Raw genomic sequence first — 22,293 nt, forward strand, 5'->3', positions numbered from 1 at the left:
ATATACTCGAATTAACCTCGTACTTATTTTAATTTATAACAAAATATAAAATTTAGGTATATGTAATAAATTTTGATGAATTGTGATTGGGTTTGAACCGTTGAGTTTATAGAATATGTCGTCAATAATTAAGAAATTTTTTGAACGTACACTATTTTATAATTATTAAGACTATTTAGAAAATAAATTTTGATACATATGTATATACATATATAATTAATTGTATATTTTATATTTAGGTTATGAAAAATTCTATTTATTTTGTCTCCGATCTGAAGGGAAAGCTTTGTTAGCCATCTGGAAATTGATGCCAAATTATGTGTACAAATTTCAGACTCCCTCGTCATTTTGAAGCACTAGAACCTAACATAATACAACTCTGAATATATACAAAAATATCAAAAATATAAGAACCATATGTATCGGAATTAGTAAGGACCCCAACAGCTAAAGTACATAACTTTCCTCAGAGGTTCCTCAGCCTCTTTTGGTTTTTCATCTCTAACTTCGCTAGGAACAATCGAAGAAGAAGAGGAAAGGTTCTGGCCTGAGAATAGATCTGAGATTATTCTTAGCACGTTGGTCAAGTGACCTTATTGCATGACTCCACCTACAAAACCCTTGGTCTTTCAAACCCTCTACGGCCCCAACACTTGCCGCTATAAACCACGCTTTGCTTCCTGCTCCCCAACTCATCTTTACCTCAAAAAGATTCTCTTGTATCTTGTATGCGTTGCTTACACTCCATGCTCAGGCGCAGTATATATAGAGAGAGATTAGGGTGATTGATAGCCGTTGGTTTTATTGTTTAATCATCCAAAGGAATTTGTCTTTAGCGATCCGTTATTGCTGCCGGCGTTATGTACTGATCATAATACACGCAACCCGAGTGGCAAACCTCGTTTGGCCCTTGGTTTTGAATTTTGAGCACCTTGTAACTATGGACAAGACGTAAAGTTAATGTGGACACCAAAGTGACCTCATTTTACAGAAATAGATGGTTGTTGACATATGACAACCTTGGTTGGTTTTGGCTATTACTCCGTGCAAAACAAAACAAAAAATGAAGACCGAACGAATGGCGTCTGATTGTCCATCCAATTGCGGATACAGGGTTGCTAACGCCAGGAACTAGCCCCTGGAATGCAGCCGATCAAGAGGCTGGTGCATAGTCATGGGCAAATATTTTCGGACTTGGTTCAAGGCCCATAATAGATATAAGATTATGTGATAAAATGATTCACCATACTATTCTATTTAAATCATGTTACACACTTCAAATAAAAGGTAAACTACACTCACGACCCCTTAACTATGAAAATATTATGTTTTGAGCATCGTTCTTTAAATTTCATCAACCAGACAACTTAACTACTTATGTTACCAATTAAGTCACATGTCATTAACATTTAATAGAAAATTGACGTATTAGTTAAAAATTAGTATATTTATGTATTGGTCCATATTACTTATACATTCAATTAGTTTTATCCTAATTTTAATTTAATTCAATAAATTTAATTATCCAATAATATAGTAACATATGTCATCACCTTTTTAGAGTGAAAATAAATTAATAAATTAAAATTAAAAAACCTCCTCTCATCAAATTTTTAACTGTCATATCAGCTCCTCCGTTGAATGTTAACGATAGGTGGCTTGAATGACAATGTTTAAATAGTTAAATAATCTAATTGACAAAATTAAAATACCGGTGGTCAAAATAATATCTACCCATAGTTAAGTGGTTATGGATGTAATTTATCCTAATATAAAAATCTATAATCTAATTTGAAGGAGAACCCATTAACTACAATTATCACATGCAATATAAAATATATGGTTCACTTGTAAAACAAATAAGACCATTTCAATAGAAGATTGCATATACAGGTATTTAGGGGATGAAAGAGCGTAAGTCTAAAGGGATGATGGAAGGGGCCAAGGCTAATTACGAGAAGGAGATCAGGCCGGGATCGGAACTCGGAGAATCGTCAACTCAGGTGGAATGGATCTCAAACTCGGGGTCGGGCAAAAGACAAGCAATGAAACAGGATGAGTTAGATGATAAACAGAAGCTAAGGGAAGCAGAGAAGGCTGAGAAACTCATGCATCTCATCTGCTTCGGACCTTGTGTAAACTAGTTTCTCCTCTTATGTATGTTTATATGTAAGGCTGTTACTTTCAAATATTTCTCTTCTTCTTCTTCTTCTTCTTCGTCTTCTTCCTTTGTGTATGCGCCGAAATCATCGTGCGTGCTTTATGATTTGAAAGATTGTTAAAAATCTTCTCTATGTAGCTGTTTAGATGAATCCAAATTTTCATTCTTCATAGTCTCTGTATCATTAACATCGCGACATCATATATACAATCCATTTCAACATAGCACTACGAGTATGGGACATTGAATACTGCAACCAAATTATTGCTATTATCTGGATTCAGATTTCTTACAAATTTCTTTTCCATTCGTATAAACGGAGATTGATTATGTATCCAAAACTGAAGTTTTAATTTTTATAGGGCTAAAGTATAAATTTACAACCGTATTAATTTATAATTGCATAATTTTCAAAGGGACTAAAGTAAAGTTTTACCCTTTCTCCGAACCTGGTTATTTCAACCATGAATTTGCATCCACTAATTTTTCTGATTGGAAGATGTGGCTGAGGTACACCAGCAGGCAGGACATGGTTTAAAGCAGTCCTGCAAATACCAGATATAGAGTTGGATAAAAAGATGTTACGTTTTGATATTTCTTGAATAAGTGGCTGAGTTGGGTTTGAGTTCATTTCTCAAATAAATAGCGGGTTGGGCTTTTAATTGGAAGAACCAGTCCACGACATTATTCGCAAACAATGGTTCGAGCCACCTTTGTCGTGGGCTGACACGATATCCAGAGGACTCGAACGCTATGAGTTCAAGTCGGGAAGAGTTTCTAAAGAATGTCGTCATAGGGCACTAGACTTATGTTTCTTTGCGGGATCGGTTGATACTTAGATAAATAAATGTTTAAAGGATAATTATAAAAAAAAAGTAGTAGGGATGTCTTTATAGGACATTCATATAGTGTTCGTTTATTAAGTTAAAAGAAACAAAAAATACTTATAAAAGTAAATAAATAAATACAAACACAATCTTACTCGTTCAAACCTAATTCATTTATGTCCCTATATATAGCTCACATATGTGGGCTGATCCAGGTAGGATCTCCCCAAAATACATCTAGAGCCTTAAATGGCTGTCCCTTATTCTCATATGTAATGGGATAAAGGGGAAGTAAGATAGTAGGCTGGCCTCAACGCTAGGTTTAGAGCAACTCTCGTAGGAGACCTCCAAATTATGAAAATACCTTCTATGAGACTCGATCCCACGACCTCAAGGTTAAGAACCTTATGTTCTACCAACTGAACTGGAGCTTTTTCTATCTAGAGCCTTGATTCTTGTAATATAAATAATAAAAGCTTTGAGTTGACCACATTTTAAGCCACACAATATATTATATACACACACTACCCACAAAAATCGTTATCGTATAACTCTTTCCTTATCTCTCACTCCGTCACTCGTCCACCAACTGGTACCAACTTCAGCTAACGCAATTTTAGCAAACCCTAAAAGCACATACACTATATGTGAACTCTTTAAAAACTTCCCAATGAAGATTGCAAAAAGAACTAAGTTAATATTCAAAGTTTGTTGGAGTTTTTGGACATCTTCCAACGAGACATTAACAAACTAAATTTTCATGTCTAACTACTCTGCATACTTATATTAGTAAATATTTATTTTGGGTCAACTTTGGAGAGGTGGGTTCTTGGCACACAAGCAAACCTTATATTTGCGACATGTAATCACCTTTACATGTGTCATATATTTTAGCATCGACTAAATTAATTTATTAATCATTGCTTCAAAAGGGAAATCGGCGTGACGAACAAATGCATGAAGTTTCACCGACGGAGGTCAAGGAGGCAGTGACACAACAGCCACATATCATATGGCGAATGAGGATCGAAACCTATGAGCAGAAATCTAGGTTTATTTTATTGGTCTTCGAATCATACAATGAGAGCTCGCATGTGTCGTCATGGTAAACGTTTCTTAAGCTTATTTGTTAGGCATTCTACTTATCTAGAAGGTGAGATGTTTCTAGACGAGTAATGGGGAGACAAGAGTTTAGTTAATTTGATTTAATATCATGTTTTACTAAATCACGCAATATTTAAAGGTAACAAGATCTTGGTTGTGCCGTAAAAGTTTGGTCTTTTATTGTATATTTTTTCAGATTCTTTTTAAATAATATTTTCATAGTTAATCTTTTATTTATTGAAGTTTTATTTTTTTTATTTTTTTAAAAATATTATAGTCATGGATTTGATTGATGTCAATTTCATCACTGATTAAATTTATTATATGATGATCAAGTTTACTCATTATGTCGACCTACAAATAATCATCATCACTCTAGGGGTGACACCAACTCTAAAGGGAGATATATAAACTATCCTAAAAAAAGATTCTCTCTCTCCTCACATAATCTAAGTTCTCTCTATTATTCATCTTATTCTTTAGCTCATCATCTCTTTCTCTCATGATGTAGTTAGGATCAAATATGAGGAGAGATAAGATATCTAAGTTTAAAATAATAAGGCCTTATTATGTATTTAATCTGAAAAAATTGGACGAAACAAAAGTCTATTTTTTTATATTGATAATTAAAGAATTAAAATACTATTATATAAATTTTGGGAGGGACAAGAGTCTCTCCTGCTCTATATATATCCTTTTCTCAGTCTCATAGAACCACTACTCAAATTATAGAAGATGAAGTGCCTACGTCCATCATAATCACTATTTTCTCACAAACAGTTTTTAAAAAGTTCCATCATACTTAAACTTATGTATATGTTTAAGCAAACATGGTTTGACCATAGCAAAAGGGATAATACAAAACGCATCTGACCAATTTGTGTTTATTGTTGATGTTAGATAGGGGTGGATGAAACTATGCACCTCATTGTCAATGACTTTGAATTGAGTTTCCCAGTTTCAGTGTTTTGGCCTTGAAGCTTTAAGCTTCTGTACCAAAACCATGTTATGCTTCCCCTCTAGCTTTAGAGTAACAACTGTTAGATAGGGGTGGATGAAACTATGCACACAAAAAGCGTTGCCATGCTCCAACAAAAGCAATTACATATATATAAAGACAGGAAATACTCAGGGTATGGTTGACTTTGTAATTTGTATGTGTTGCTGTAAGTGGACAGAGGCTTGAGTTGATGCCTGCTACGTGCCCAAAATATAGTGGTCTGTTTCAGAAATAGGAAAGTTGTCACATGTGTTTAGTGTTATAGGAAATCTCTTGCTAAACTGGGTTGCCTTGTGTTTAAGTTTCCATAGATAGGTTCTAGTTGTTGGTTGGACAAACAAAAAGCAGAAGTTTAAAGCTCGAGGTATTATTAAATTGAGTGGAAAAAATTTGCTGAAGCTGAATGGAATATTCGATACAATAGAAAGTATAAAATATGCTGAAATTTCTCACTCCATAATTTTGCTTGTCGTGTTTTCGTATTCTTGGTTACGACATTAATGTGAATAAACTTAGGGGCCTATTAAATTGAGTGAAAAAAAGATTTAATTGGGTCGATAAGTGTTATTTTATAATTTAAATGTTATTTTAATTTTTCCAAAGTTAATTGAACCTATTTCTAAGATTATGGTATTGATTGGATTCAGTTTAAATAATTCTCTCTAACCATATACAATATACATGAGTATTTTTTTTTTATATTCTTTTACACGTGTAAGTAAGATTTGTTATTTTATTTAATAAATCAAATATTATCTAAAATTATATAATATATTTATAATATTATTTTTCAAAGAAGAGATTTTAAGAAGAAAAAAAATATTGATGGAAGTATAAAAGAATCAAGGAATTATTGATCGAAGGATCAAATTGAATAATATACAAAGTTTAAGGATTAAATTGAAAAAAAATATTTTCAAAAAGAACAATTGATGTAACACAAGTATTCTAAAATGTCCGAGGAACATGTGATTGAAAATTAGTAAAAAACAATCAAAAGAATGATAAAAATGGATAAATAAGAAAATTATGGACCAAATAATAAAAAAATCAAATTATTTAGCTAAACACAAAACAATGACATAGTTTTAATATTTGATTGTTCAAATCAAAATTAAAATTCCAAACATAAAATGTGAACCACTAATTCAAATTCACTCGAATAATTCAAAGTGCCTAATTGACATTCATCTCTATTATTATGAAATCTGGGTTTAGGGTGACCTAGGTAGCAATATTTCTCTACACTCGATGTGATTCATGGCTTCAAATTCAAAGGACCTATACCCAATATTCAAACAATCAACTTGAGAGCAAAATGGTGGCATTCCATTTTCAAAATGTTTAAATGATGAAGCCGTACTTACCATACCTCAAGTAAAAAAAATCATTTTCTCAACAAATAATTAACTAATGGTTGACATTAAAAATACCAAATGACCAACCTTTTTAGCAATAACCTCAATTGACTTTAATTTTCGTATTTATAACGTGGATCATTATCCTCTTCTCTAAAAGATATGTTTAATAAAATGTTCAATGTCATCACTTTTTTTATGAATAGAAGCCGTCTGTCTTATTAAAAAGTAAAAATATTCAAAATTATAAAAGGGTTAACAACTATCATCGTAAATTAAATACATAATTTGGACATTTTCCTATAACATTGAAACTAGCTATTTTAGATCGTATAAGGATCACACATGGAAAAGGTTAAAAACTCTAACAAAAAATAGATACAAACAAATTCGACTGTATCGGCAAACGAACAACAAAAGGGAATTTAGGTTTGAAAGAGCACAGAGAACTGCAAATCAGAATCGAGCGTCGTGAGAAACTATCCACGAATGCAAAGTCGCGTATCCAAATTCAATCTGAGGGTTCATAGTAGGGAAGATCAACAGGATTACAAATAAGCACCTGAGGAATAGCACCGCTGTGACTCCTCCTGAACCACCATGGAATAAGCACGATTAACTGATGGAAGTGGATCCAAAAGAAGGATCTGGCTCCGAACAGCAGAATACGTCTCATTTAGACCCATTAAGAATTGAAACAGGCATTGTTGAAGAACATGATTCAAGACTTGCTGAGAATCAACACAATTACAGGAAGAAACAGGCACTAACGCATTGTATTCATCCCAAAGAAGCTTGAGACGCGAATAATAAGTTGAAATAGAAGACTCTCCCTGAGTAAAAAGAGCAATCTCACGATGCAAGAAAAAAATTCGAGATCCGTCAATTTTGTTGAAACATTCTCTCAAATCCTTCCAGACAAATGAAGTAGTAGAGGCAAACACTAATCCAACATAAAGTTCAGCACTCAAAGTATTCAGTAGACATAAGAGAACAATCGCATTACAGCGATCCCACTGTGATTGAAGAAGTTCACTGAAATCATCACGAGCGCAATCATTGTCAATGAACCCTAATTTGTTCTTCGCCAACAACACAATCCGAATTGAACGACTCCAGAGATTGTAATTCTCAATCCCATTCAATTGATGCGAAACCAACACAGTTCAGGCGTATCAGACGGATGAAGATAAAGAGGATGGGTGAAATCAACGGAATACATGGAGAAAGAGGAGAAACATCGAGAAACCGATAAGGAAAGAACTACGGAAGAAAGAACTACGGAAGAAAGAAAAAAAAATCAGAAAGGTCGAAGAGCCAAACGAGACCTTTCCTATGATACCATGTTAAAACACGTGTGTGAAAAAATACCTTATTTTTTATTACTAAAAATATTTAATACAATATCGTATTTATACATTTCAATTACATCAACTGGTTAATAACTAATTGCTAACTAACTACTAACAAACTTTCCAAAAATGCTTCTCAACTTCTCAACAGCCATCTTGATCAGTCGTGGCGTCATCAAATTCTAGCCTGAGAAAAAATAAATTAAAAAGAACGTCCAAACGATCGAGAAAAAAGATGAAAACGTGCCACAAAGATAGAAAAAAACGTGTCATAAAGGCAGATAACGTGCCACAAAGACAAATTTATTCTTATTAAAAAATTAAAAAAAAATAGAGAAGAGAACCGACAGTCGGCAACCAGCATCAAAACCGGTGTCACCCCGGTTAAGTAAAATCAAATTAGAAAAAGTTGATATGATCTATAGAAAACAATATAAACTCTAAAGAAAAAAAAAGGAGGGGTAAGCTGCTAGGATTTTTCTATATGATAATATTTTCTTTTAAAAATCTCTTCCTATCCAAGGCATGGGGAAGTTCTACATTGCGGCATGCTTAAAAACGGCTAAAATAAGGCGTTATCTGTTTTGTTATAGTTTAAATAATAAAATCGGTAAAAATTACCTAAATTTTTCCGGTAATTACCTAAAATATTATGTTAATCCGGTCATTTTTTAAGCCTAATAATATTTTCGGTATTTTTTTTCCGAAAATCCGATAAAAAACACCCAATAATAACAAAATTGGTAGCGCCTAATAATGTTTCCGGTAATTTTTACCGGTTTTATTATTTAACACAATAACAATACCGATAACGCCTTATTTTAACCGTCTTTTAGTCTGCTGCACCGGAGCTATCCCGACTTTCTTTCCTATTTAATCTTTGACGACTTTGTCATGGACATTGTCATAGTTGTCCACCCTATCTACCTCATCACTCATTATTACGTTCAACATAAAATCATACAGTGATATCACTTATGGTAAGTGTCATAACCATTTTTTTATAATTTTTTTTTATTATTTAAAAAAACAATTATGACTTTTATTTTGGAAAATGGGTGATTTTGAATTGATTTGAATAAAATTGAAAAGAGTCGCCATCGACCTTTAGGTTAGGTAGGTCGAATACCTAAAAACATCTTTTAAAACAATTTTTAAAAAAATCATTTTATAAGACAAAATTTGGTATGCGTCACCAAAGATTTGATTAAATGGATTCGGGAATCGGTTACGTGTAGGGAAGGATTAACACCCCACAACGCCCAAAAACTGGTACTGTGTCGCTTACACATTGTCGTAATGGTAGAAATTACAAATCGAATATAAAATTAAAATATGATCTATTTATCGAGTATTGATTAATTTGCTTTGAATTAAATAATTAGAGAAAAATCTTTAACTCGAAAATAAATATCAAAATTAGCAATCCTCCGTCGGGAAAGCTAACTCGAATATTTCTTATCAGTTAAAGAATATTCCCTCCTCATTAATATTAAAAAAATGTGAATCAAATATAAATGAAAATCGATCTTCGCATAAAATACATCGTTATTTAGTAACATGCATCGCATTATTTAAATAAAAATAATTAATTAACAAAATAAAATCAATTTTATTTCAAGTTCACACTTGTTCGAATGTCATATCGGATTACACCACTTCAATAAAGCGATGCTTTCCACGCCCATTCTACAAATCGTTGTTCTTGAAAATGTTTGAATAAATAAAAATATTGACAACTATATATTTTTACAAGTTAAATAAATCATATGAATGAAATAGAATAAACATTTACAATACATTTTCACATATGAATATACAAGGACAGAAAATAAATTTATAGATATATATATAATGATATATGATACAACATGGGTATGTAATGAACAAATAGAAAATAAAATAATATTACATATGTACGTACATTCTATAATATACATGGATATATAACATGGACTGAAATGTAAATATATAAACATGGTAGATCATAATGAGAATAAAATAAACTACGTAAGCTTTATAAACATGTGACTAAATAGAGAAAATTAAACTTTAAATGCCTGACAATTAACATAGCAAGAGTCATGATACCTATACAAATACCATATAGCAGGAGCATTGGGATGGTAATAAAACCACAAATAATATTTAGGACTAAAACAAAAATTATTAAAATCATGCACCAAATATATAAACAACACAAAATATAAATAAACAAGCAAAAAGACTAAAACATAATATAGGTAAAATGAAAAGGAAAAGTCAGAACTTCATTAATAATAGTTGACTCTAACACAAGGAAACAAGAACTCAAGACTTTAAAAGGTATTTAACCCATTTTTATTTAACCTAAACTATTTCCTCTCATTTTCTTCATTTGCCTGAAACTACTAAATCTCCAACCTCCCTTCCTCTCTTGTTCGTGCACCCATGGTGGCTGACCCCGAAGAACCGGAGCCCGACGCTCAGGCCATCACGCACGGGTGGCCATTCCCCTCGACTAGCTACCATCGACGCCCTAAAACCCAACGCCAACCGACACAAACGAAAACCAAGCCTAATCCCCTGTCTCTCCCTTGGTCGAGAGGTCCAAGCCGTAAGGCAGGCCACCACACACGGTGGCGCTGCCACCTAAACAAAGCTAGCTCGATCTCTACCCTCTCCTTGGCGACCCTATTTCTCCGACGAACCCCACAGCCAGGTAAACTTCGATCCCTAACTTATTTACTTTATAAAAGCATAAGAATCACATGAAACTAAGAACTAGATTAAACAATAAACTCCTTTCTAGTTACATTCTAAGAATCTAGTAAAATAAACCGAAAATAAGGAACTGAATACCTCTTGATTTACTTGAAGATTTCAATTTTTTGATTTGCTGTTAAAAAGACATTGCCTCCATTTTTGATGAAAAATGTTTATGTTTTTTCTGATAATCCCTCCCTTTCTCTCTACACTGATTTCTTTGGGTTTTATAACCCATTACAAATACTAATATAAATTTGATGTTGCTTCTTGTTGATGTGTTTGGTGCCATGATTTAAGGGAGCTGACATGTTGCAGTAAATGTAGCAGGGCATGGGTGAGGTGTGGTGTTGGCGTGGGGTGCTGTGGAGCAGGGCATGAGCATCAGCTGGGTTGGTGGTTTGTCCAGGACGGGTCAGGTTGAGTGCTAGGTCACTTGCAATGGCTTCAAATTGAGCCTACAAAATATGTCCATTTGTATTAATAATAATAATAATAATAAATAAATAATAATTAAAATAATAATAGTAATGAATTAAAATAGAAAAGACTCGGATAAAAACGGGTGTGTACAGTAAGACTACTATTATCTTTTTAAAGGAATATATTTGACAAAATGTATAATATCCTTACTTTTTAAACTTTTAAATCTCTTATTTCTTTATGACACGCGATTAATATTCTTATCTTTTTAAGGGGTGATAAACACATAAGAAAAATTATTACTATTATTATTGTTTTGAGAGGAGCATTGAAAAGTTATTACCGTTCCGTAAATTGATGGATAAATAATGAAATAGTGGTGTATGTAAACGTGTGATACGTTGAGAAGAAGGTATATGTGTCAGAAGGCCGGCGCCAAATCAGATTGACTTCAATCATGCTACCCCTTCTCCCTTCTTGTTTCCAACTCTCTGTATATAAATGGAGCTCATTCTTCCCTTGGGATCGACAGCTTACACTTCAACTTCTCCGTTGTAAACTGCAGCATCCGCTTCATACTTGCTTTGAGAAACTTGTTATAATCCAATGGGAAGAAGTCCTTGCTGTGACAAAAATGGCCTTAAGAAAGGTCCCTGGACTCCCGAGGAAGACCTTAAACTCTCCAACTATATTCAGATTCATGGACCTGGAAACTGGCGTACGCTCCCAAAGAATGCTGGTATGCAATTGTGTTTCTCTCGTGTCTGCACACAGCAGTACATGTCACTTGAATGTGTTTTGTTCATTGTTGTTTGTTTGAACTGTTTAGGGCTCCAAAGATGTGGGAAGAGTTGTCGTCTCAGATGGACAAACTACCTTAGACCTGATATAAAGAGAGGGAGATTTTCCTTTGAAGAAGAAGAAACTATAATTCAACTGCACGGTGTTTTGGGCAACAAGTAGGTTGCACAGTTTGGTGATCATGTTCATATATATAATACTGGTATGATGTTAGACTTTTCGAGGGTTTACTAATTTTTGTTCTGGATTTAATATCAGGTGGTCGGTCATTGCAGGTCGCTTGCCGGGAAGGACCGACAACGAAATCAAGAATTACTGGAACACTCATATTAGGAAAAGGCTATTGAGAAATGGAATCGATCCGGTGACACATGCTCCACGGCTTGATTTTCTTGAACTTTCTTCCATTCTCGGCTTGACTTTGTGCAGCCAATCTGTTGTTAACGCGTCCAACTTGTTATGTGCACAAACTCTCCTAAATCCTCAGCTGCTAAGCCTAGCCAACACGCTCCTGTCTCTGAAGCAAGAAAACCCAGAATTAGTGCTGCAATATCTCAACCAAAACCAGCTCTGCACCACATCTGCCCTGCCTTGTTCTTCGATGATCAACCAATCAGGACTCATGCAAGCCACCGGAGAAGGTTTTTCTTCCGACATGACAAACTTCAGCTACCCAAATTCCCAAGAAAATTTGACATCTTCAACTTTAAGTAATGCATTTGTCGGGCAACCCAACTCAACAGCTCCAGTTCAGTCGGAAACTCCCAAGCTGCAATCACCGGATGGAAACCAAATTTACAGCTTTGATTCTGTGAGGTCGACGCCGACATCAAGTCCAACACCTATGCATTCATCATCAACGTACATGAACAGATGCAGTACTGATGACGAGATAGAAAACTTCAGCAGCTTGTTTAAATTTGAAATTCCCGAGGGTTTAGATATCAATGATTTTATGTAAATATTATATATACAATGTAATGCTTAATATTTTGGACATGTAAACTAAATGCACCATCATTGTTTATGAATTTCGTTTTCTGTTTTTTGCGGAGCTTAAGATTTTGGACTTATGATACAGTACGATAATGTCAACTTTTACGAGCTGCAGATGATGGATGAATTACGTATTCTATTAATCTTGTATAGAGATAGATGATTATGGAATTTTTTTACTGTTAAACACGTAAGCAATCACATTCTAGAAGCATATTTCCCTCCAGCATAGTTATCGTTAATTAATTAATTAATTATTAGAGATTTTTCATTCAGTCATCTTCATCCTTAAGCGATGACAATTAATTCCGTCACCAAAACTTCGTTGTGCTTCGATTTCTTATCAACGCGGAGAAAGTGCAATCTTGTCTTTTGCATGTAATAATAATTCGATGAATAATTCACTAAGAGTTTAATCTCTATTTATATATGTTTTATTTATAAATTAATATTATTTAAAACTCGTTCATCAAGTAAATTTTGCTTACGAAGGGATTTATTTATAATTTGATTTGAAAATTCATTTAATTTATTATTTGAAGCATATTTAAAACTAACGCGTACTTACTCCCCCGCCCCCTTTTTTCTTTAGAGTGTTATGCATAGATTAAATCATTTTTTTATTTTATTTAGCCGGCGACAGTATCAATTTTGATATTGGTTGTCGACAGTAGGTTCTCTTCTCTTTTTGTTTCTTTTTTAATTTTTAAATAAGAATAATTATGCATTTGTGACACATTTTTCTCTTCATCCGTGACACATTTTTGTCTTTTTTCTTAGTCGTTTGGCCGTTTTTTTATTTTATGTTTTCTCAAGGTTGGATTTGACAACGTCAAAGCTTCTTTGTAATCGTGTTAATCTTCCCTGCTATGGACCATTGAATTAAATTTGAACACACGATTTTGCATTTGTAGAAAATTTCTCATGGCGTTCGACTCTGATTTACGGTTCTTGGTGGTCTTTCAATAGCTTAATCTCATTTTATGGTTTGTTTGTCGATGTTGTAAGATTTGTTCGTATTTATTTTTTGCTTGAATCTTTTGGTTGGATTTTTAACCTTTTACATGTTGGTCCTCATATAACCCTAAAATGACTAATTTCAATATTATATGAAATTGTTAAAATTTTTATTGAACATAAATTAAAAAAACAAGAAAGAACACATAAACTAGTAATCATTTATTGAAAGTCGATTCAATAAACAGTGTGGGAATGGGTATTTGATTCCTTGATGTTATTTCATTCCCTCTTTCATTTATAGAAACCTAGTAGTAGAAAGTAGTCGACTTTGGTCTGTCCTGGCTTATATACCTTGCTTTGGCATCGTTACCTCATCTTTACCATTTTTCCAAGTCTCCAAGGCAGCGACGGACTCGTGTTCATATTAAAATTTAAATATTTTTCAGTTTATTATTATCTTAGTGATAAAATTCATCATGAAATTTTATTTTATTCTATCCTATTAAAAAATTATATTATTAATGTATGTTTTTACTTTTAAAAATATTTTTGAATCCGACATTATTTCATAATGATTTCTGAACTTTTGTTCTATGGGAAACATTAATTTCCTGTCCCACTGATGCTAAGGAAATCACATTTTGTTGGTCAACAATCTTTAGAATATATGGTTAAAAATTTTCAGTTGACATCTCTTCTATTCTTTAGTTTGTGAGTTCAATACTTATTAAGAGTAAAATTTTACTTTCTTTTTCTCTGTAGACAGAAATTGTTTGAAAAAACAAAAGAAAGCACATTTTACTGAGTTATAATAAATATTTTCTTTCTATACATTTGAAAGATTGGTGAATATAGTCGTTTCATTTATGTGGGCCTAAAGAGGGGAATAAGAAAATATATGTGTCGAATTGAAAATTAATTTCGTAAGGGACGAAGAATTTTATGTTAAAATTTAGGCGTGTAAATGAACTGAACGTTGAGTGAATCGTTCATGAATCGTGCGGCGGGAAGTTCGTTTATGTTCGTTTATTTATTAAATGAACGAACATGAACAAGATTTTGTGTTCGTTTAATTAAATGAACGAACACGAACAAAAGGCTCGTTCGTTCATTTACGTTCGTGAACGTTCGATTATATGTTTGTTTATGTTCATTTATGTTCGAATAGAGGGCAAGTTGAATATGTTACGAAGATTATTGAAATTGTTTGGATTTCAAGAAGATTGTTTCGTTGAACAAATTAACTTTAAGACTTTATTATGTTCATATAGCTTATTTATGATTTATGTATATTTTTTCGTATTCGAACAAATTAACTCTAAAAATAAATTAGCTCTAAAGTTGCAGGTTATATTAATGAATTTTAAGTTGTTATTCTTGTTGTTTACTTTTTTTTACATTCATTTGTTGTGTTCGAATAAGTTTGTTTTTGTGTTTGTGTTGTTCGTTTATGTCCGTTTATTGTGTTCGTTTATGTTCATTTATTATGTTCGTTCGTTTGTGTTCGTTTACGTTCGTTTATGTTCGTTTATCCTTTAAATAAATGAACATGAACAAGCTATATTCCTTAATGAACGAACATGAACAAAAAAATGTGTTCGTTTATGTTCGTGTTTATTTATGTTCGTTTATTTATTAAATGAACGAACATGAACATACATCCGTTCGTGTGCATTCGATTCGTTTACATGCCTATTAAAATTTAAAATATTTTTAATGATATGTATTAATTTTCTTTATGTGGGCCTATAAAAGGGAATGAGAGGGGACACATGTTGAATTTGAGGAAGTTAACCTTACGGTGAACGAAACAATTTATGTCAAGAGAAAAAAATGTATAAAATCTTAAATAATAAATTAAAAAAATAGAAAACAAAAATAAATTACAAATAAAAAATTACATATAACATACCAATATTATATAAAATTTTTAAATTTTTATGTGTTACTAGAGTTATCATGGGTTACAAAATAAAATAAAAATATTGCTAGTAATTATTTTTGTGTTATAAAATATATGTGTTTTTACAAGATAACTTTATATACAAAATTCATATCTTAGCAACACAATTAATAAAAATAATAATTATAATTTTAAACACGAAAATCATGATCCTTTTTTAATACTCCATAATTTCGTAATTTGCCAGCATTATAATTTTTTTGGGGGTGTTTAACATTATAAATTAATTACTAGCAAGACAAGCAATAAACATCCATAGCTTCGACATGTTCAGCAAAGGAAACCAAATAGGGGTCTTCATTAGATTAGTTTGGACACCGACCGAATCAAATTTCCATTAATCGAAATAATTAAACTTTTTGCTTTAACTGTTAACTGAACTGGAGTTTTTTTTTTAAATATTAACCTAACCAAATTTTTTTAGTTAGATTAATTTGAACTTAATAGAGATATTTTTTATTTGGATTAAAATTTAATTAAGTCTTTATAATTTAATGGGTATAGTGTGATTAAAAAATAATTAGGTCTTAATTTTTAATAGATTTGAACTTAAAATATGTATTTAATATATATAATATATATAATATTTTTGGTTAATTCAGTTAACTAGTCGATTTCGATCCGAATTAATCGTTAATCTAATTTTGAGAGAGAAATAATTGTTCTCGAACCCAACTAATTCAATGCTAATTGTTTTAACTGAACTAATTTTGTTTTGTCAGTTAATTCAGTTAAAATCGGAAAATGAACACCCATAAAACAAAAAACTAATCATTTGAGATCATTGAAAATTATAGGATAAATTACTCAAATAGTCATCTAACTTTTAGAGTGTTATGAATTTGGTTATTCAAACAAAAATTCTTATAATTATATCATTAGAGTAGCGTTGGAAACATTATGCATCTACTTTAAGTGAAAAATACCTTAAATACTTAAAATTAACAAAAAAAAATATAATTTGAGTATTTATTTTTTCATTAAGCCTGATTTTAATATACGTTTAACTTAAAAAATCATTTGCTTGTAATCACATAACAAAGGTTTTTGGTTCAGTGTAGTGGTTGTGTATTGAAGGTATTCATAGGTCTTGGCTAGGGTTGTAAATGAGACGAGACAGATCGCGAGCTACTCGAGATCGACTCGATCAAGGCTCGATAAATACTCAGATCGAATGGACTCGACTTGAGCTCGAGCTCGACTCAAGTTCTTAACGAGCCGAAACGAGCTACTCGATATTCGACTCGAAAAGCTCGTGAGCAGCTCGAAAAAAATGTTATATTATAATTTTAGATTTTTTAACATTACATTATAAAAAATATATTAAAAATACATTATTGATAATTATAAAATTTAAAAAATACATTAAAAATTCTACAATACAACTAAACCATATTGTAACGCATTTAATATCAATATACTATATTGTACTTACCTCATAAATTAGTACCAAGTCGATTAATTAATGTATTTGTAATTAACCCTAAGCCTTAAACCCTAAGCCATAAACCCTAAACCTTAAACCCTAAATCCAATTATATGATAGAGTTAAGTTATGCACATGAAGGTAACAAAGTATGCAAAATAATGTTATGTGACTCCTAAATAAATCATTCACATATTTATACATAAACATATCAACATGCAAAATAAATATACACAACTTGGTGATTGAGACATGATTTTATCATATCTTAATGATGACTACCGACACCGTCATTGCTTTCAAGCACTGACTCACCAACATAATATTTCAAGAACTGACTCGACGACATAATGTAAACGGAGATTTGATGTACAAATACAACTAAAACGATGGGATCATATTTTATCATACCTTAGTCAACAGGTTAACATCAATATCATACAATCACCAAATTTTTAATAGAAAATGACGAGTTTGAATCATATGAATAGTTGAGGTAAATACATGATAGGATTATGATATATATAATTATAAACAATTAAAGTGTTTTAGAATGGAAGTAGAATTTGGGATAGTTATAAAGTAATATATATTTAAAATTTTCTTAATCAATTAACAATGCTCACACATCTTACATATACATTTATTTAAACTCAAAACCTTTATGGAGAACAACATTTCCTTTTGTTACAAAATTATTGATATTTTAAAAAATATATTTGAAATGTGTTATTTATTTTTACCATTTATTTAAACTCAATTTTGAGGGGAAAAATAATTGTTCCCGGACCAACTAATTCGATGTTGATTGTTTTAACCGAACTAATTTTGTTTTGTTAGTTAATTCAGTTAAAATCGAAAAATAAACACCCATAAAACAAAACAAGCCATCATTCGAGATCATTGAAAATTATAGGATAAATTACTCAAATAGTCATATAACTTTTAGAGTGTTATGAATTTAGTTATTCAAACAAAAATTCATATAATTATATCATTAGAGTAGCGTGGGAAACATTATGCATCTACTTTAAGTGAAAAATACCTTAAATACTTAAAATTAACAAAAAAATATAATTTGAGTATTTACTTTTCATTAAGCCTGATTTTAATATACGTTTAAATTAAAAAATCATTTACTTGTAATCACATAACAAAGGTTTTTGGTTCACTGTAGTGGTTGTGTATTGAAGGTATTCCTAGGTCTTGGCGTTCATTCCCTCGTGCTTCAATTTTCTTCTTCTTCTTCTAACATGGGGTTCCTCTCCCAACTTCATTAGGTCATTAAAAAGGAAATCTTATAAGACAGAGTTAGAAAATATTTTTAAATAATTTTTTATGAGATAAATTATACCATAAGTCATCCAATTACTAGTAAGATTATAAATGAGTCATCCAGTTATTAATAAGATTACAAATAGGTCACACAATTTCAAACAGTTACAAATGAGTCACTTAATTAATACAAAAGGAAAAGTCATTTTGGATTTTGGGCTTCTTGAAGATCGAGGGATACATATGAGGATATAAACTCTAGAGAGGCTGTCATTTGTGAGAGTAATAATATTTCTCGAAACAAAGACCATCTGATAGTGGATGAAGTTCAACAAGTTTAAAAGTTTTCGGGTGAGTTAATGGCTTTTGAGAGAGACTCTAATTAATCCAATCCAATGAATTGAACAAGGAGACTAACATGAATCTTATAGTGAAATTTAGGGACCACTATATACAAACATACAATGATAAATGACTAGATTCTTACAATCTATTATTTGAGTGGCTTGATTGTTACAATAATTAATTAACGTGACTGTAACTTTTGAATCTAAACTTTTAATTAACAAAATATTTAACGTTAGAACGACATCTAATATTTAACTATCTAATGACTAGTTTATAATCTTTGGAAATTAATAACCTATATGTAATATTAGTCATAGTTGACTAGCATGTATTGGAATTTACCCTAAAACTCAACACAGGTCATAACTTGGAATAAAACTGGTAATGGTGGGGAAATGTCAGCCTATATTGCAAGGGCATGATTACACCTTTTCACTTCCAAAGAGCTCATTTACCAAAGCTTTTGCTGGGCCACATACAGATATCTCCCACTTTCTAGTCTTAGATAAAATATGCATATTCCATAAGCCTGTTAAGTGCATGCATGCATGGCAAATTAAATAAGAAAAAGCATAGGGGAAGGAGATTTGTTAGTAGGTTTTTGGATTATAAAATGTAACTTTTCGTTTGAATTGTGTTACGATTGATTGATTGATTATACGTGGATGTTTGTCTTTGTCTATGGATCTTGCCCTGCTGTGAGTGTTCGACAGTCGTTTTTTCTTTTTTCAATTTTAAATTTGAAGCTGTCAATATGTGTAAACAGAATAAACAAAGGAAGGAAGATTAAGTTTTGACAGGTATATATTGAGGTAGACTTATTTGGACATTTCTGCTATGTCCAGTTCCCACAAGGTAGTGTATATTTTGCTAAAGAGTGTTTATAATTATTGTTTGTTTAATAATATCACTTTATTTATGTTGATAATAGGTTATGAGTTCGATACAGGTAATGTGGGGGCGAAATGAGTTGAACAGAGAGACGTCAAAATCCATAGGATGCTTTTGCCTCTTTCCACAGGGTAACGTTCCCTCTGCATTTTTACAGTGTCTGTGTCTTTTCTGTTTCCCCAAACTCATGCCCTATTGGCTATTGCTCTCCATTCCCATATTAAAAAGGGTAAACTAACGTTTAGTGTCTCTATTATTTTTTGTTTCAAAATTATATTTAATATTATATTTTAATTTTTTTTCACTCACAGTTAAAAAATTAATAATGATATTTATATATCACCATAAGAAAATATGAGAAAATGGTAGTAGTAATTAGGAAAAGAAAGGATGAGAGTGAGATAGAGTGGGGGCAGTTAGTCTCGTATCATGCACTATGCTACGGGGCCAAAGGAAACAGTGAGAACGAAATGGAAAAGAACATCACACCACCTGCCAAATCCTCATACTACACATAATATAGCCTTTATTTTCAACACTCAATCTTATACTCATTCACGAATATAAAGTTTAATGTTAAATATATAAAATTTGGACTTCATAATTTTTTCCCTCTCACCAGAAAGATAATAGGATGCTCTATAATACCTGATTAAACAGCAGAAAGAGAGAGAGAGAAGAGATATGCCGAATCCCATCTCCATTTCTTCATGGCTCTTTCCCTATCAATCACTTCCGCTTTGTTTTGAATAGCCTGGCAGTTGCTGCTAGTTTTGAAATTTTAGGTCTGAACAAGGCACAAAGCACCACTTCTTTTTTAGATATCCTCTCCTATGTAGAAAGAGAAGCATTATTATTGAAGCCATTCAAAGTCGTCTCCTTTGCAATTGCCTTCCCCACCTTCTCTTTCCTTTGAAAAATATATTCTCAAAAGGTAAAAGCCTCATCATTTAGACGTAGAAATCGGATAAAATAACCCATGGCTTCTTTTTCCCTCGTTTCCACGTTTTCACTCTTTTTCGCTACCGCTATAGTCCACCATTCCCTCGCCGGTTTCTTAGCTCAACCGGTACCCATAGCCGACACATCCCCAAACACGGTCCCCGCACTCCCTGCTCAAACCCAAGCTCAAATTTGCCGGCTTGACTTGTCGGCCGAGCTATTCGGCGGTGTCAACGACGCCTGTGGCCACAACCTAGATAGGAGCCGCTGCTGTCCCGTCTTAGCAGCGTGGCTCTTTGCTGCTCACGCCAGGTATGCTTTGCAGGTCTCGGCTCCTGCTACAGAAGAATCTGAGCTGCCGGACCAGCCCATGAGGCCGGACGATTCGCAAAAGTGTGTGAACTCGTTACAAAGCGCATTGTTAAGCAAGCGCGTGAGGATTCCTCAACCGAACGCCAGTTGTGATGCGATTCTGTGTTTTTGTGGGATAAGGCTACACCAGATTAGTTCCTTGAGTTGCCCGGCTGCGTTTAACATTTCCGGTCACCGGAACGCGACGCCCACTGCTGCCGTTAAGAATTTGGAGAGGAATTGCAGGAACTCTTCGTATGCTGGGTGTACAAAATGCCTCGGCGCTCTTCAAAAGGTAAGTCATCATTAATGGAAGTTGTTTCCTTTTCTTGGGTCCATATATTGGCTGCGTAGTTAATGATACCCAACAACCCATTCATGCGAATACATTAATTCTAGGAATATTGTCTTACAGCTCCTCTTGTTGCATGAGTTTGCATTTAATAAGTAACTGATACTCGGTCGATACTACAAAAATGTGTTGCAATGAACTTTTCACAACCCAAAACTTCAAAGTTGAGAACTTCAGAGGCGATGGGCAAATTTGTGATGGCCACATGACTTGAGGAGTGGGTTGAAGATGGACTTTACAAGGCAAAAGAGGGTATACTTTTTGCCATTCTTGTAGACCCAAGAAAGTGACATTGTCATGTGCATGAATGAGGCTATTATCCCTTTACATTGCAAACAATTAGACCTTCGGCCATGATTTACTTCTCCATCGCCTTTCCCCTTTGGTGCACCAACTTAGCCTAGTTTTCAGTTCAACCGAATCTCTAAAACACCCTTGTTTTTGCAATTTTCAGCTCAAAGGTGGACACAACAAGAACGGAACGCAAGACAGGAGCACGACCGAGAGAGCGAACAAGATGTTCAACCGAGACTGCCAGCTGATGGGGCTCACTTGGCTCCTCGCGCGCAACAAAACGGCGTACATACCCACCGTTTCGGCCGTACTGAGGGCCATAATGTACAGCTCGCACCCTCATGAGGCCAAGTGCAGCCCGGATCAAGAGAACATGCCCTTAGCCGTTGATTCTCTTCAGTTCGAGAAAGTTCAATCGTCGGCACCAATGTCACCACCGTCGTGGGAATCTTCTGCGTTCCTGATTCTGCCCCCTATGATATTGGTTTTAGTATTCGGGTAGCCTCGACTGGTGATGTTTAGTATTATTTTTTCTGGGTAGTCGTCTGAGACTGTCGTGGAATCACGTGAAGCTTTCTAAGCTAGCAGACAAACAGAAACTGGCTAATGCGGGGTGGTTTTTGTCTTCTTCTCCACTGTAAATTTCAGCTCGTTTTCAGATTTGTCTGAAATGATATAACAGACGAGGTGAAGGAGCGATTTTCCATTAATATGTAGCTATGAT

General features: G+C 33.1%; 2 protein-coding genes, 1 long non-coding RNA gene and 1 pseudogene across 3 annotated transcripts in view; 2 read left to right on the plus strand and 2 right to left on the minus strand.

Moving 5' to 3' along the window:
- Positions 1-21,817, minus strand: part of LOC120197075 — a 27,781-nt gene extending 5,964 nt beyond the window's left edge. Inside the window, exons 1-2 of the long non-coding RNA XR_005523244.1 lie at positions 21,693-21,817; positions 10,758-10,765 (exon numbers count right to left, since the gene is read on the minus strand). This is a non-coding gene — a long non-coding RNA (uncharacterized LOC120197075). The remainder of the gene's footprint in view (positions 1-10,757; positions 10,766-21,692) is intronic.
- On the minus strand, positions 384-713 carry LOC120197072 (annotated as a pseudogene).
- Positions 11,567-12,732, plus strand: LOC120197069 (transcription factor MYB41-like). The gene is made up of 3 exons (XM_039198701.1): positions 11,567-11,709; positions 11,800-11,929; positions 12,030-12,732. The coding sequence occupies exons 1-3, from the start codon at positions 11,577-11,579 to the stop codon at positions 12,730-12,732; spliced, it is 966 nt and encodes a 321-aa protein (XP_039054632.1). The 5' UTR covers positions 11,567-11,576.
- Positions 20,595-22,164, plus strand: LOC120197068 (uncharacterized GPI-anchored protein At4g28100-like). Its single transcript, XM_039198700.1, has 2 exons — positions 20,595-21,218; positions 21,730-22,164. Exons 1-2 carry the CDS (start codon positions 20,610-20,612, stop codon positions 22,069-22,071), a joined length of 951 nt encoding a protein of 316 aa, XP_039054631.1. The 5' UTR covers positions 20,595-20,609; the 3' UTR covers positions 22,072-22,164.
- The last annotated feature ends 129 nt before the right edge of the window (positions 22,165-22,293 follow it).

The sequence above is a fragment of the Hibiscus syriacus genome, unplaced genomic scaffold (genome assembly GCF_006381635.1).
Source record: "Hibiscus syriacus cultivar Baekdansim isolate YM2019G1 unplaced genomic scaffold, ASM638163v2 tig00117040_pilon, whole genome shotgun sequence".
Taxonomy (NCBI): domain Eukaryota; kingdom Viridiplantae; phylum Streptophyta; class Magnoliopsida; order Malvales; family Malvaceae; genus Hibiscus; species Hibiscus syriacus.